The 15497-nt window shown below is 35.0% G+C and overlaps 1 protein-coding gene across 4 annotated transcripts in view; it reads right to left on the bottom strand.

Annotated features, from left to right (window-relative positions):
* The window catches only part of CNTN1 (contactin 1), a 428408-nt gene that overhangs the window by 127374 nt on the left and 285537 nt on the right, over nt 1-15497 (bottom strand). For all 4 annotated transcript variants that reach the window (XM_023182834.2, XM_023182837.1, XM_023182836.1 and 1 more), the window contains 7 exons: nt 14345-14444; nt 14027-14208; nt 10992-11116; nt 10207-10324; nt 5494-5644; nt 1290-1417; nt 833-1008 (listed from right to left, as the gene is read on the bottom strand). In XM_023182834.2, coding sequence (XP_023038602.1) covers nt 833-1008; nt 1290-1417; nt 5494-5644; nt 10207-10324; nt 10992-11116; nt 14027-14208; nt 14345-14444 — 980 coding nt within the window. The remainder of the gene's footprint in view (nt 1-832; nt 1009-1289; nt 1418-5493; nt 5645-10206; nt 10325-10991; nt 11117-14026; nt 14209-14344; nt 14445-15497) is intronic.

Below are 15497 nucleotides of genomic sequence, written 5' to 3'. Positions count from 1 at the left end.
TTAAACAATCTTAAATGTCCTACTGAGTTCATTCATGCTTCTTTTTTTTAGTAACTGACTTCTAAAATAAAAGTTTTCTTAATTATGCCTATGTTCTAAATATGTCCTTAGTCTTCCAAATGTTTGCTTTTCTAAAGAGGCTGGTAGGGCCAGTGATTGATTTACTTTTTAAATACACTGTAACCTAGACAGCCTACCAAGACACCAACGATGTTCCTATACACATTGGTTTTGTGTGCATTACTTCCCAATCTTTTTCCTCTATTTTATTTCTTTCTACACCTTGACTCTTTATATCACTATGTTTAATTACAGGGCTTATAGAATGTAACACTTTTCAATTCTTAAAATATAGCCATTTAACCCTTTTCAAATCACATAAACGAATTCTCCACATTCTCCAACATATGTAATTGTGTCTTTCTTACTCTTAAATCATAACTTAAATGCCTTAAGATCATCATTATAACAAAGATTAAGTTCTATGTTCTACATTTAAAGTAAAAACGAAGGCACTAGAACCAAGGGCACATATATACTGACATAATACACATCAATGTAAAATTGTATTAAAATTAAGGGGGAATCATACCTAAAGCCCAATTAATACTAATTGATTGATACTTCTGCCAAAATCCTTAGGGCTAGCCATTTTAGAAAGATTTAGCAGTACAACAGTTAATATAAGGAGAACCACAAAAAGCTTTCTTGCCTGCTTTTTGGTCTCATGAAAAACAAAGATCATATAAAATATGATTATAGTAATAGAACTTTCAATGCAGACACATAGGAATCACTGGGGTGTTAATAAGATGAAACTTAAAACACATACCATAAAATTCCTCTGGTAATGAATATTCTCTTTGTTAAAATCGATCACATAGCCATTGAAGGACCAAACAAATGTGAGATCCAAGGCAGGATCAGAGGACGCAGCACACTGCATGGTGGCATTTTCTCCAACTGTGATATCAGCATTAATCGGGGCCAATATAATTCGCGTGGGATCTACATATTTTTAAATAGATAAGTAAAGCACAACTCAAGAAGATATAAGACACCATATTATCTGGTATATTAAAATAATAAAAACCAATATATATTTATTTGTGCAAAATAATAAGATGTTTTCACGCCCAAATTCCAAGAACAATATCATCAAGCAAGAAACTTGCCTGAAATTCTTTTGAAAAAGAAATTTATGAATACATTGACTGTTTAGATGCTTAGTGCTGAATCACATTTTTTTTAATACATTAGAAATTAAGCACCCTCAAACATTAACTTACCTGTGATAACAAGGGTTCCAGTGCTATTAGCTTTCCCTCTGTTATTTTCTGCAAAGCATGTATAGATACCTCCATCATTCCTTGTAATATTATTGATTTCCAAGCTACCATCTTCCCAAATGAGTATTCTAGTGAAATAAAAATACATATAATTCACAAACCTGATTTAGTAAAATACATTATGTCTTAGATTACAAACACTAATATTTTTCAATTATTATATTCCATATAAATCATGCGACCACAGACATTTTTGTAAGTTGAAAAATTCTAGCCTTTAGTTATAATATTTTTTCTCATCATTGACAATTTGTTTTGGAAATCCACTTTCATCTTTTTCTTGAACTATTGCCACAGTCTTCTAACTGGTCTTCCACTACAGGACAGGTTGAAATCAGTCATAGGCCTGAAAGAAATGAGCCCAGGTCTCCCAGAAATGTAACCTCAGGACTTCAATTCAGACTAGGAGGTGAGGACAGATTGCCATTTCCATGGCTACAGAGAAATACAAACATATTTTATTTTTAGAAACTTTAAAAAATATTTTACAACCTCCCTTAGTAACAACTTCTGGAACAAATTAATATTTAGGAAATTCTTCTTTGAACAGAAACTGAGTCTTTCATATTACACATATTTCCCTGCATGTCAGCCTCTTTCCCAGGGGATGGAGACTAAAAACTCACTAAGTTTTGTTGTATAGAAACTCACACTTAGATTAAATATTGAATTGCCTGTTACTGGATTTTTTTACTTTCTTTAAATGGATCATTTTCAAAACTAAATTGTCTTTGAAAGTTTGCACAAAACATGCAAACATATATCCATTGTAAGGGCAAAGTCTGATAAAAGAAAAAAAACCTATTTTTGTCTACCTTATTGATAAAAATCTTCATATAAGAAAATATCAAAATTTCCACTAATATTATAGTCCAGGATTTCCTTTCCTTTCTTGAACAATCTAGTCCTGACTTGAAGCTCATTTCAGAATACTTTTAGTTGTTGAAGGAGAAATGAAGTATCAAAATAATATAACGATAAAAGTAATTATTTAAGATCATGGAAGCTCTGAGAGTATTCCTCTTTCTCCAACTCTGAGGAGTGTAATTTATTCTCTGTCCCAGATGCTTACTCAGAAATCCATCACTGTATTTATTCAAAGTCACACATTCCACAGACTGTTCTCAGCCAATGACTGATCACAGGAGGAATTTTAAACCGGGCCTGCTCCTGGAAGACAGCAAACTCCTGATACGCATTTTTGACTGGAAGCCTCTCCAGTGGCATTACTATACTCTCTTAGAAGTACAGTGCAGTACAAGTCATTTCAGCACAATATTTTTTCCTTCCTTCCCTCTGTCCTTCATCTGGGATCAGACCTGTATCTCAATAAAATACTTTTCCAAGCCTCCACCAGCTTCCTCTCTATTCTCCCTCCCATGCATTGCCATTAATTAATTTCTTACATAGCTAATCTTCCTGGCGTCAGCCTCTTGGAGGACACACATTCATACAATATCAATATTAATGGGTCACACTTTTTCTCACTAAGCTCTAGTGTAAGTCCTCAGCCAAGTTCCCCCATCCCTCTCATTTAATTATTTTTCAAGAAACACAACAAAAATTATAATCAAGTAGCAGTGGAAAAAACAATGATGTTTCTTTCTTAAATCACACTCATATTTTTGGCTTACTTAGTTTTCAATTGATCTTTACCATCTTTAAAGGGTATACAAAATTCCATGTGTCATTCATCTCATTTATACTTTCAGCTACATTTCCCTTGAGATTAAAATTATTTTGTAATAAAAATACTTAGAAAACCTGATTTTTTGGTAATAATTATCCTTATTCTTAAAGTAATATAGATTAAACTCTCAAGATCGTATCCTTATTTCCAGATACTATGATATATAGATCAGCTGTCAAACAAACTAGGAACAATCTGGTCTTTAACCAATTGGTCACTTAGTGTTGCCAAAATTGCTCCAGAATAACCTCTGGAGTAGAAAAGACTAACGAAGATCCCTTCCTATAAGTGGTTTAAATAAAAGTGACTTTAGAGCTAATAGTAATCCATTGAATTAAATTAGCAACTAACTTAATTCTGTTAATTACAAAGAAATTCTCCTGCGGAAAGTATATCATTGGAGCCAAAAATAAAATCATAAAATGATAACCTAATTACCATTTATCAAGATACATAGCTTCTCCCAAATATCACAGAAACCACTCTTTAGGCCACTAAGCAGATACAGAAAGAACTTAGTTACCTGGAAATGGTTTTTATAATTACATTCAGAAGAATAAGATTATATTTATACTTAAAGACCAATATTTAGTTAGTCCTTGGGTATTCTTTTTCAAAATAAACACCAAAATTTTTATGTTTAGCTTTTTATACGTATCATTTTACAATTCAAATATATTTGCATATGAATACTATATCTACTATAAAATGGTATTTACACTGAGATATTAATGGGTTGAAGTACTAAGTAAAAATTAGATTTATAGACTCTTTCATCAAGGAAATAATGTAATTTGATTTCAAAGGCTTTAAAAATATAACACAATCAAATTGTAAAATTTCAGGAGCTAGATCTTTCTCTTCTTTTTCTGAACACATATTGATATTTAGGAAAAACAAGTCCATGAAACATAGTTCTGCAAAATCCTTAGTTGAAGAGGTCCATGACATGGGTCTTCATCAGAATCAGATAAAGATTTTATTATCAAGGAGGAGAACTAATGATTTGTCCAATGCGGAATGCCCTGCTCTAGGTTGTGGAAGGAGTAAGCACCTACACATGCAGCTGCCCTTTGATCATAGTCTCCGCATTGCTCATTGTCTGAACATTAATGTCAGCAAATTGAACAAATGGACTTTTCCTTTAACACTTCTTGTTAAAATCTTAACAATTCTTAGGTCAAACATATTAACTTTAAAAGTTAATGTGTTCAGGGAAGCCCCTGATGTCCCTGCCCTCTTTCCCCATTCCATAAACAGCTGTGCCTGTGCTCATCCTAATAAGAGGGCTGTGTTGGCATATTCTCAATTCATATCAGTGACTTACAACTTCAAGTTCTAGTTTGGATAACATCAATATGTTTTTTCAGAAGGTCACTTTAACTTTACCAAGCTTTAGACACATCAAAATATGGATGATAATTCCCATGTTACTTTATTGGGTTACTGTGAAGAAAATAATGTATTTTCTACACTTGATTAATAATTGTCTTTCAAATGACAAAAGTCATCCCAGTCCTCCCCTGTTTAAGACTTCAAACAGATTTCCATTACTCTTAGATGAAGCCCAAGCCCCTTCGCATAGAAAATTTTGTCATTGATGATCTGGCTTATTATGTCTCATCTCTTAAAAGTCTCCTCCATTTTCCTCTAAAGACAAATCACACTGATTTCAGTTTCTGCAATTTCTTCCATATTCTAAACTTCTCACCACAGGGTCCTTGTGCATGCTGCCCTCACATTCTGGAATACACCCCAAAGCCAACGCCCATGTCCCATCCCTCCCATTTCCCATTCTGGCTTTCTGCTCCTCCTAATGTTTGCACTCAATATTACTTCTAGGAGACATACAAACTGTTCAGTGTAGCTTTTACACATATAATCTATATAAGTTGTACACTGCTTTTTCATTTTGTCCCCAAACCACCGAAACATTGGTAGATTGTTCATTTACAAGAAAGATGATGATAACATCTTGTTCATTTCAAGATGGGAAGAGATTATTTGCACTTTGAAATCACTTTTTTATTTTTCTACAAAAATATTTAATAGACTAATTGCATAAAATTCAGTTGCATATGAATGGATATAGATGCCTATATTGGGGGGAAATATGTTAGAGAGATCCTATTTTATTTCCCATTGTTTATTAACTGTGTGACATTGGGCAATTTGACAATGTGTGACATTTGGGCAACAAGACAACAAAAAACACCTCCGAGCTTCAATTTTCTAAATTCCTTATACATTACAGAGTCCTGTTAATTGAACCTTCATTATAATAGATACTGACAGGGATAGGTATTTCTATTCCATCTTAGAACTACAGGATCTTCTGTGAAAAAATAATTTAGAGCAAACAACATTTTCATTATTCACATATAAATAAGTCTTCTATAAAATAAACTTTTTCAAACAGTTTATTGCAATTGGATTTCTAGTTTCAGCACTGACCTGCTACTATTGACAAGCCACTCTGTCCCTTTACTCCATGAAAACTTTGGTTTCGGTGCAGCTTTAGGTTTGCATTCAATTATCACCCTTCCACCTTTAGCAGCCAGGATCTTCTTCTTCATAGGATTCATTTCAAAAGTTGGAGCCAACGCTAAAAAGAAAACAAATTGTTATTATTCTCTTTCTGTTTGTAAAGCCTAAACATTGCTTCTGTGTTGTAGAATCTTTTATTCTCCTTTAATAGTTAATGGAAAGGATTAATCTCAGTAAATATGATCAGCTATCACCAATAGGCATTCTATACCTAATGCTTTGTAACTTTTATTTAATAACTTTGACTTATAAAATTCACCCAATTCCAATGTACAGTTCTTGATGATCACTGAATTGATTATTAGAAACTTTAATTAGAGTCCAGGCATGGTGGATCACACCTATAATCCCAGCACTTTTGGAGGCTGAGGTGGGCAGATGGCTTAGCCCAGGAGTTTGAGAGTGCACTGGATAACACGGTGAAACTCCATCTCTACCTAAAATACCCCAAATTAGCTGGGAATGTTGGTGCATGCCTGCAGTCCCAGCTATCAAGGAGGCTGAGGTGGAAGATCACCTGAACCTAGAAGGTCAAAACTCCTGTGAGCCGTGATCGCACCACTGCACTCCAGCCTGGGAAACACCATGAGACCCTGTCTCAATAAATAGATAACTTTAATTTCAATAAAATGTTTTATGCACACTTACCTTAAAATTAGCACTGAATTCCATTGCTTTGACTCAATTCCACAAGGAAAGTAAAGTGAAAGGCTGAAGAAAATTGACCAGCATTATACACACTGACATATGGTCCTAATCAATCCTCTAAACCACATGTTGACTGAACTATACCCAGTTTATAAATGAGAAAAGTGAAATCTATTAGGATTATCTAATTCAGCAAAGGTGCCACAGGTAGTAACAAGTGGGAGTCACAATTGAAACTAGGTCCTTCTGTTTCCAGAGCATGTGCTTTTGATTAAACAATGCAGTCTCTCCTTCTTTATACGATTACTGAGCATCACCTGTATGCAAACACTCTGCAAAATGCCAAAATAACTGGACCCCTGCTTTCAGGATCTATCTATAAACAGCTATGGGAATAATGGTTCTAATAAACTAATTAAGGAGTACATGATCATTTGTAGTTCATCCTTACCTCCAAGTACAGAACAATAACTATCAGAACAGAATATAGAGTTTTTTAAATGTTACTCCCTTGATGGTATGCTCTGACTTTCCTCAAGGTCCCCACATTTAATCCACTGCTCATTCTCCTCTTCCCTTGGCAGACTCCAAAGAGATTTCATCCATATATTTCAACACATTACAATCATCTGTAACTGTGTACTTTCTGGAGGCTTTTCTAGGCCTAAGCATATCTTCATCTGGGTTTTGACTCTTCATCCTCTGGTCTGGTCATTCTCAAATTTATCTTTGTATTAAAATCACCTGGGGATCTTTTTAAAGTGTCCATTCAGCAGGTCTGGGGTGAGCCTGGGATTCTGCACTTCTAATGTGCTCCTAGGTATGGCCACTGCTACTGATGAAGAAGACATTTTTTTGTGGCAAAGATTCATTCTATTCCATTGTTTCACTAGTCTGAATTATGATAATTGGCAATAAATAAATGAGTAAGTAACCAACCTACGTTGTACACCTAACACAGTACTGAGTATTTTGTGTAGGCTCAATAAACATTTTGTGTGACATGGCATATTGCTTCCAAAACATGAAAGAAAATTTAAGAGGATTATATTTTAAAAACCAAAATTCATCTAAAAATAAGGATTTTCCTTGAATCAGTTTAGATTTCAGTGAAATAGTTGATTTGGTGTGGTCCTTTAAATGACTTCAGATTTATCTAACATTTGAATTTCTAACAACAGGATCTAGACTGTATTCCTATATATGTTTTGGAAGTGGCAAAAATAAGGGGATATTCTTCCTCTCAACTAAGAAGATGGCACCATGCATTTCTTATCTCTTTGATTCTTTATTGCGGTATATGAGCCTATTAAAGGAATAGCATCTGGTGTAGAGTAAGTGCTCAATAAATATTTGCTGGATGAACACATGAATTAACTAAATAACCCAAGAAAAGAGAGGAAGGGAGAAGCACTGTTCATAAGAGTATAAAAAACAAGAATAGAATAGATTGAGACAAATTTAAACATGTCCAGAGCTATTGATATGGGGAGGATCAAATTGCTCAGTTTGCTAATTATATTAATAGCCATTAAATGATTTGACAATTCTAGGCTAAATATGTAGACATCTTTCAGTCTGAGCTGAGGTGATTTTATACTTCTCTTTTGAAACAAATGAAAATATGAACTTTAACAGAAAATAAAATTTACATTTGGTATAGAATTCAAACTGACTTCCTCTCTAAGAGTCACAGTGATTTTCTATTCCTTTGTACCAGAGATATCTGAGCTTGTGCTTGCTTGATACTCAAGTAACTACAGTAAATATATTACCAGAACATTTAGGCCGTAGGGAGGAAGAAATAGAGTATGATCCTCAGCATTAATAAGTGGCTGGGAATGTTAAAATTAAGATGGCCTTAACTTATTGAGAATAGTTTTCTTTAATTCTTTATTATAACTCTCTCATTTCCTATCATTTTCTTTTAGTGTCAATCAATTTGTAGTGATACCAATGTTTTGAAGAGTTTTCTTTAGGTGCAGCAAGAATAGAAGTGGCCGCATTGAGTCATTGCTTTATCTTTTCAGTAACTAATGCTAGAAGAAAAAGCCTGACTTCCTGAATTCACTATTTACAATATGACTTGACTTAGTGACAACTCTTTCAAATAACATGAAAAGGACATAATACAGTAAGACTTTAGGGCCGGGCACAGTGGCTCATGCCTGTAAATTCCAACACTTTTTGGGAGGCCAAAGTGGGCAGACCGCTTGAACTCAGGAGTTCTGGACCAGCCTGAACAACATGGTGTAGTTTTTATAGAAACTCCATCTCTATTAAAAAAAATACAAAACTTAGCTGGGTGTGGTGATCTGTGCCTGTTGTCTCAGCTACTTGGGAGGTTGCAGTGGGAGGATGGCTTGAGCACAGGAGGCAGAAACTGCAGTAAAGTGAGATCACACCACTGCACTTTAGCTTGGGTAATAGGGGAGACTCTGTCTCAATAAAATAGACTTTTGTAAAGTAGCTGCAATGAATATAAATAAAATAGTCATAATGGGAGATATTTCTGCTGTAAATTGGAGACTAGTTGATGTACTGGATGGGGAAGGGATGTGGTAGACTCTGTCATTCTTTAGAACAAAGAATCTTTGAGGAAGAGACCATGTGAGTGTGGATGGGAGACATTAATAATGAATTCAGCTGCAGACATGCTAAGCTTGGATTATCTGTGGGGTTATCCAAATGAACATTGCTACTAGGAATTATTTATATTGAGATTGAAGCTGAGGATAATTATCTGGGCCAGAGATATAAGTAAAGGGATCGCTGGTAGGTAATAGGAAATGAATAAAAAATTAACTAGATATTTTTAAAATAAAAATAAAAATCCAGGAATAATAATATAGAATACAGAAAAGGAAATGAAATGGATCAGAGGGATGGAATGCTGGGAGAGAGCAAGATTTCTAGCCAGGCAGAGGAGAAGGTGAAAAAGGTGACAATGAAGGAGATAGAGAAGAAACGGTCTGTGAGGTTTGACAGCTCAGAATCACCAAAGACAAGAGATAAGAAAGCTTAAGCATCATACAGGACTAGAAATCCTGTATGACGAAGAGAGGCAGCTGGTGGATATATGTTCACACACACACACAACACACACACACATACATACACACACCCAGACACACACACACACGAGAATGAATAGTTGCTGATATCAAGTATCAGGGAAAGTGAAAAGGAATGAATATAGTGCAAAGAGGTAAAATAATTGTTTCATGTTTGCTTAGGAGAGACACTTTGTTCTCTAGATAAAAAGTATTGAAAAGACAATGTAGTAAAGAGATAGCTTTGAGTGATGGATGGGAAATTGAAATACTTTATGCCAAAAGATTTCACTTTTCTTGGAGCACAATAATACAATATAGAAGCCAGAGTCAGGGTGCAGTAAGGGACCAGCAGAATGTCCTAAAGGTTTTGAATAGCAACTGTAGTGTATGAGACCCAGGGACTGAGAATGCCCCCAAAGTGCCAAACACCCATCTGACGCTGATCACATGCAGTGTTTTAACATCAGTCTTCAATGTTATGTGATTTTTCAGGCAGTATTCAGCTCTCCAGGCATATGAGAGGATAAGACTTATCAAAATTGGCATGTGTAAATTGTGCTTTATCATTAAAAAATGCCAAAAACAATTATATTCCATGTTCCTTCAAATTTATTATAGAATTCAGCTTCTTAGCTAAAAATAAAATGATGCAATTTCATGAAATAGGAATTTGTATGTAGTTGGAAATTCAACTAGCATAAGAAAAGTTTAAAGCGTCACTTTCTCCCTACTTACATGTTCTTCAACGAAAGGAAAAACCGTATCATTTCATTCCCAAATGCATGTTAAAGGTTTTTAACATTGCAAATAAAAGAATGTAATGTGAAATCAAACGTGATCTATGGATACTACAGCATCTTTTTTACTATGTCACTTTCTTGATGAATGTTTAACAGAAATTAGAAATGATACTGACCCAGGATCTTCAATTCAGCATTTGCATAAATGGCTCCATATGTGTTTTCAGCTATGCACTGATACATTCCGGCATTTTCAAAAGTCACATCATACAGCCTTAATTCCCCTTTATGATACTGAAAAGAATAAAATTGAAACATATTCTCAATGGACTTTAATAGAAATACTTTCACTTAGGTCTGGGCTTGGTTGTCTTTTAATTTAGGTACATTATGTTCATCTGCCCCCACTGTTACCTAAGATGAACTAAGTGGGATTTTCATGGCATGGGAAAGGAAAACCCACTTACCATGCCCAAAGGCTCTTGTTCTATTCATCCTACAGAGCTGAGAGTCCACCTTTTCCCCTCTTGGACCAGCTGGGAGATTACAGTGGGAAGGTAGAGAAGAATCCCACTGCCGCTACTTGTCCCCAGGGCCAAAGGGAGGACTTAGAGCTTCACTCTTACCTCTGTCTCTGTGGGGTACAGGAAAATAGTGGCAAGAAAAAGAGGACAATATCAGGTATTGGAGATGGATGAGTAGGAAGAGGGTGGAAAAGTGGAACAAAGGAAAAAATAAGGAGAGAGAGAGAAAGAAGGTAGAGTAAGATTACAGAAAGTTGTTTAAACTGAAAGAAGATACTTTATGTTCAGTTTTTGTTTGTCTTTTTTCAGAAGCTTTTATATTTCAGGGCCCAAGTACCCTTTCTCTGTTGTCTCTCCTGCTAAATGTATCCCAGGACCACCCTGAAACACTGCTTGAACAGGGACTCAGGAACAGCAAAGCACTTGAACATACATACCGCATATCCATTTTTCAACCATCGGATTGTAGGGATGGGCTTCCCTGTGGCCACACAAGGCCAGTAGAGGTCACTGCCTATGTCCACCTCTGTGTCATTGATATGTTCTACCCACTCAGGGAATGCTAAAAAGTAAGGAACATTGTAAATGTTAAATCAAAGTCTCAAGATCCATCATAATCTCCAGAGTATAAATATTATATTTAGTTAAACTAATTCTGCAGAATACATCAGATAGTGTAGGTATCCCGAATTCAGTAATAGACCTTGTCTTTTCATAGGTTTAACCTATGCAAATCCTGTGTTATTACAGCAGGAGGTAACTATAACTCATTATTTTTCCATTTGTAAATCATGTTTTGTTGAAAAGTTGAGTTATAATTAGTACTAAAATAATTGACTTTTTCTGCTCATAACATAAACCTTTCAAGTCTGTAAAAATGACAATTGAGGTTTTAAAGAATTACATCTCAATTCAATATGACACCATCTCTTAACATTTTGTTTAAAGACTCAGATTTTTTTCCCACTCCCTCAGGTATACAGTGTCTTCATTTTGATGGAACTTTCAGCTAGTGGCCACTGTAACATCTAACTGTGGTGCTAGAAAAATGACTTGGACACCTAAATATACCCTTTCCATATTAGAAACTATATGCAGTAGCTATGATTGGTGAAATCCATGCATTAGTAAAATTGAACTCAGTCTCATTCTTTAATCTGATCTACTTTATACCTAAAGAAACATCCATAAAAATGAGAAAATGCTAAAATTTTTCCAAAGAAAAAAATATTTCTAGAGAACAAGTAAGTAAACAATTTGAAAGTCTTTTTGATTATTTCAGTTATCTAGTCCAAATAAATGCAGATAAATAAATTAATATAAAATAAAAAGGAAGTAGGAGGAAAGAATCCTGAGTGGAGAATAATATTTAATTTTCTTGGAAACTGGGAACTTGTGTTCGTTTTATGGCAAAAGCAATATATGTATCTTATAAAAAGCATTTAATGAGTAATAAAATACTAGACATTTGAAAACTAGGAAACATTTTTATGTTACCAGATACCATCAACAATATACATTATAATGTCTACATTATACACGTAGACATATGTACCCCTATATATTTTACAGCATAAATAATCTCATTTAGTACATTTTTTCACTTATCATTACATTTGTCTGTAACATAAGGAGATATTTTTTAAAATATTGGTGGATATGTTCATGTTAATTGAGAGATGTTTTATTTTGTATACAATCTTAGTAATACATAATACAGGAATCTCAGCACCCTTCCTGTCTTGGCCTCACATGGACAACACAGACATTCGCTATTACATCATGTAATGAATAATTGAACTGGATTGACACATTCTATATATGGCTTGATTATGTAACCTTCCAGTGATGTGATCAGACCTAAAGATAATACTTAGTATGCTGCATTAGTAAAGAATAAATAATATTTATCTTAAATTACCTGCTATAAATACATGCTCTGTCACCTTGGTTCTTCTAAGGCTTTAGATATTAGACAGTTCAAAATACTACTCTGTTGAGAACCTGGAGTGTAGTTTTCTTAATATGTTGAATAAAAACAGGTCTATAAGCTTTAGAAACCTAGTAGAAAGTGGTGGATTCATTTCAAAAGTTTAAAGGACCTTACCTAGAATTTTCTTCCTTTCAGGAGGCCATTTCATGCACATTTGATATTTATCACATTAACATTACTGTGGCATTGGATATACAAGTCTGAAGTTCACGGTAAATGTTTGGGTTAGAGCATTCAGGGTATAGAGTGTGTCTAAAGCCATGATCACAAATGGGATCATAAAAGGAGTGACTGAAATGGAGATGGGGTTCACAGATGGAACCCTGATCACGCCAATGTTAGAAAGGTATGGAGTTGAAAGGCAATGGAGAATGAAAGATGATACAAGGAAATGAATAACAAAGTGGGTTGCAGACATGAAGCACAGAAAGTGAATCATGAAGAAGGGAGGGACCAACTGTGACAACCACTGCTGTTAGATCAAACAAAGTACAACTGAGAATTGATCGTTAGCTTTAGCGATATGGATGTCTGTGATCATGAAAAGAAAGGTTTCTGTGGAGAGGTAGAGATGCAAATCATGTTGGAGTGCGTTTAAGAAAGAAGAAAAACTGGAGATGGAGTCAACACTTTTAGAGAGTATGGGTGAATCTGTCAAATTTTTTATTCCTTTTTGGGAGAGACAAGAGAAAGTGAAATGGAACAGTAGCCAGAGTTAAAAATGAATAATCCTGTGGAAGCCCTCCATGTTTCTTTAGTTGTGACCTGCAAGGTTCATGTTGTGGAACATTATAGTTTCAGTCTGGAAAGTTTCCAATGTGGCCTGAAAAAAAAAAATCTCTCTTCCCAAATATAAGTTTATTTTAATGTGTGAAAATGAAAGGTTTGTGCCAAGATAATTTTGTCAAAAAAAAAAAAAAAAAGAAGATTCCTTAGACCAGTGGTTCTCAAAGTGTGACTTCAGGACCAATAGTAGCAGCATCCTTTGGGAATTTGTTGAAAATACAAATTCATGAACTCTTAACAGACCTCTGAATTAAAAATTCTGAGAGTTTGGCCCAGCAATCTGTGTTTTAACAAGCCCTCCATGTGATGTTGTTGCATGCTTAAGTTTGCAAACTACTGACTTAAACTAAGTCATAACATATAGCTTCTTCTATAAATAAAAAGATACTGAAAAAAGACAGTGATAAAATGAGTAAACAAACTACATTGAGTGTATATTCTGAAAATTACCAATAACCATTCTATTGATCGATTGCTATTACCTATGGTTCAATTGGTAGTGAGTTCATAACTTCTATAATTCATAGTTGTGACTTCATTAGACATATGAGAAATATTTTATCTTTCTCCATGATGTAACATACATCGCTGTTGTTAAAACTATTAATTGTTATATAGTAGTTTTTCAAGTATGGAAATGGTTCTAAATAACATATTGATGAAATTTATACAAAATTAAAATAATATATCTACCTTGAACATAAATTCTTGCTTGATGTTTATCCTTGCCTCTAATGTTCTCAGCCTCACATTCATAGATGCCTTCATCTTCTAGCTGAATATTGAAGATCTTAAGAACAGCCCCAGAGGTGCTAATCTCAGCAGTGCTTGGCATTGGTTCTAGAACCTTCCGCCATCGGATATCCGGAACAGGACTTTAAACAGAAGATACCAGTGCTAAAGTTTCACACACTTAAAAGGCAATTACTTTATGTTTATAGCTAAACAATTATTTATTTCCTAAAATGGTACTATTTCTATATATATTAATGAAAGTGTCAGTATACTTACTTTCCAAGTGCAAAACATTCTAAGGTCACATTTTGGCCCATCAGTGCATATACATCCTTGAACTGCACTACAATATCAGCAGGATATGGTTTTGTTGTTCCTAATATTAAGAGAAACACAAATGTTCACTAATTATTAGGCACAATAGTAGTTACTCTTAAACATGGTAATTCTGTAGGATTAGAGCTGCTTCAATATGGAAGCTTTTCTCTGTACAGGTACTGGTCATATCATAATGGATAGATTTGTTTGTTTATGCACAGTATGAATATAGTACAACTTCCCAGCATTTTCATAAATATTGGCTCATTCTGACAGCTGCATAACCAATGTGACTCAATTTACTAAAAAAATTCCTGTCTTGGCCGGGCGTGGTGGCTCAAGCCTGTAATCCCAGCACTTTGGGAGGCCAAGACGGGTGGATCACGAGGTCAGGAGATCAAGACCATCCTGGCCTACACGGTGAAACCCCGTCTCTACTAAAAAATACAAAAAAACTAGCCGGGCAAGGTGGCGGGCACCTGTAGTCCCAGCTACTCGGGAGGCTGAGGCAGGAGAATGGCGTAAACACGGGAGGCAGAGCTTGCAGTGAGCTGAGATCCGGCCACTGCACCCCAGCCTGGGCGACAGAGTGAGACTCCGTCTCAAAAAAAAAAAAAAAAAAATTTCCTGTCTTTAGTGAGCAACAGATATGTGGCAAACATTGTGATCACTGCTGCATGGAACTCAGGAAGATAGAGAAAGAAAACGAAGGAGAAGGAAAGAGAAGGAGAAGAGAGTAGAAAAGAAAGATGCAAGGCAAGAAACTAAGGAGAAAAGAAGAAATGCCCAGAGATAAAGGCAAAGGGAAACAAACTGAAAAGAGAGAAGGAGAGAGGGAAAGAAGGAAAACATTTACTCAGACAACACAGCACTCTTCAAAATAAACACTTATTTAGCATATCAGTCCTGAAAGATGTGTTAATCCTTCAGGCTTACAGAGAAAATCAGGTTCAGAAAGGTGAAAGGCATTATTTAGGATCACAAATGAGCGTATATCTCACACTGTAAAATGCTAAAGAGACAAATAAATAAATAATGATATATAAGCCAAACCAAAATGGGTACTCTGAAAGAGTGACTGATGAGGAGGGTAGTTAGAAGTAGGTAAGGG

The sequence above is a fragment of the Piliocolobus tephrosceles genome, chromosome 10, assembly GCF_002776525.5.
Source record: "Piliocolobus tephrosceles isolate RC106 chromosome 10, ASM277652v3, whole genome shotgun sequence".
NCBI classification, from domain to species: Eukaryota; Metazoa; Chordata; class Mammalia; order Primates; family Cercopithecidae; genus Piliocolobus; species Piliocolobus tephrosceles.
Note: the sequence above shows the minus strand (reverse complement) of the source record. Positions and strands in the feature narration are given on the sequence as shown.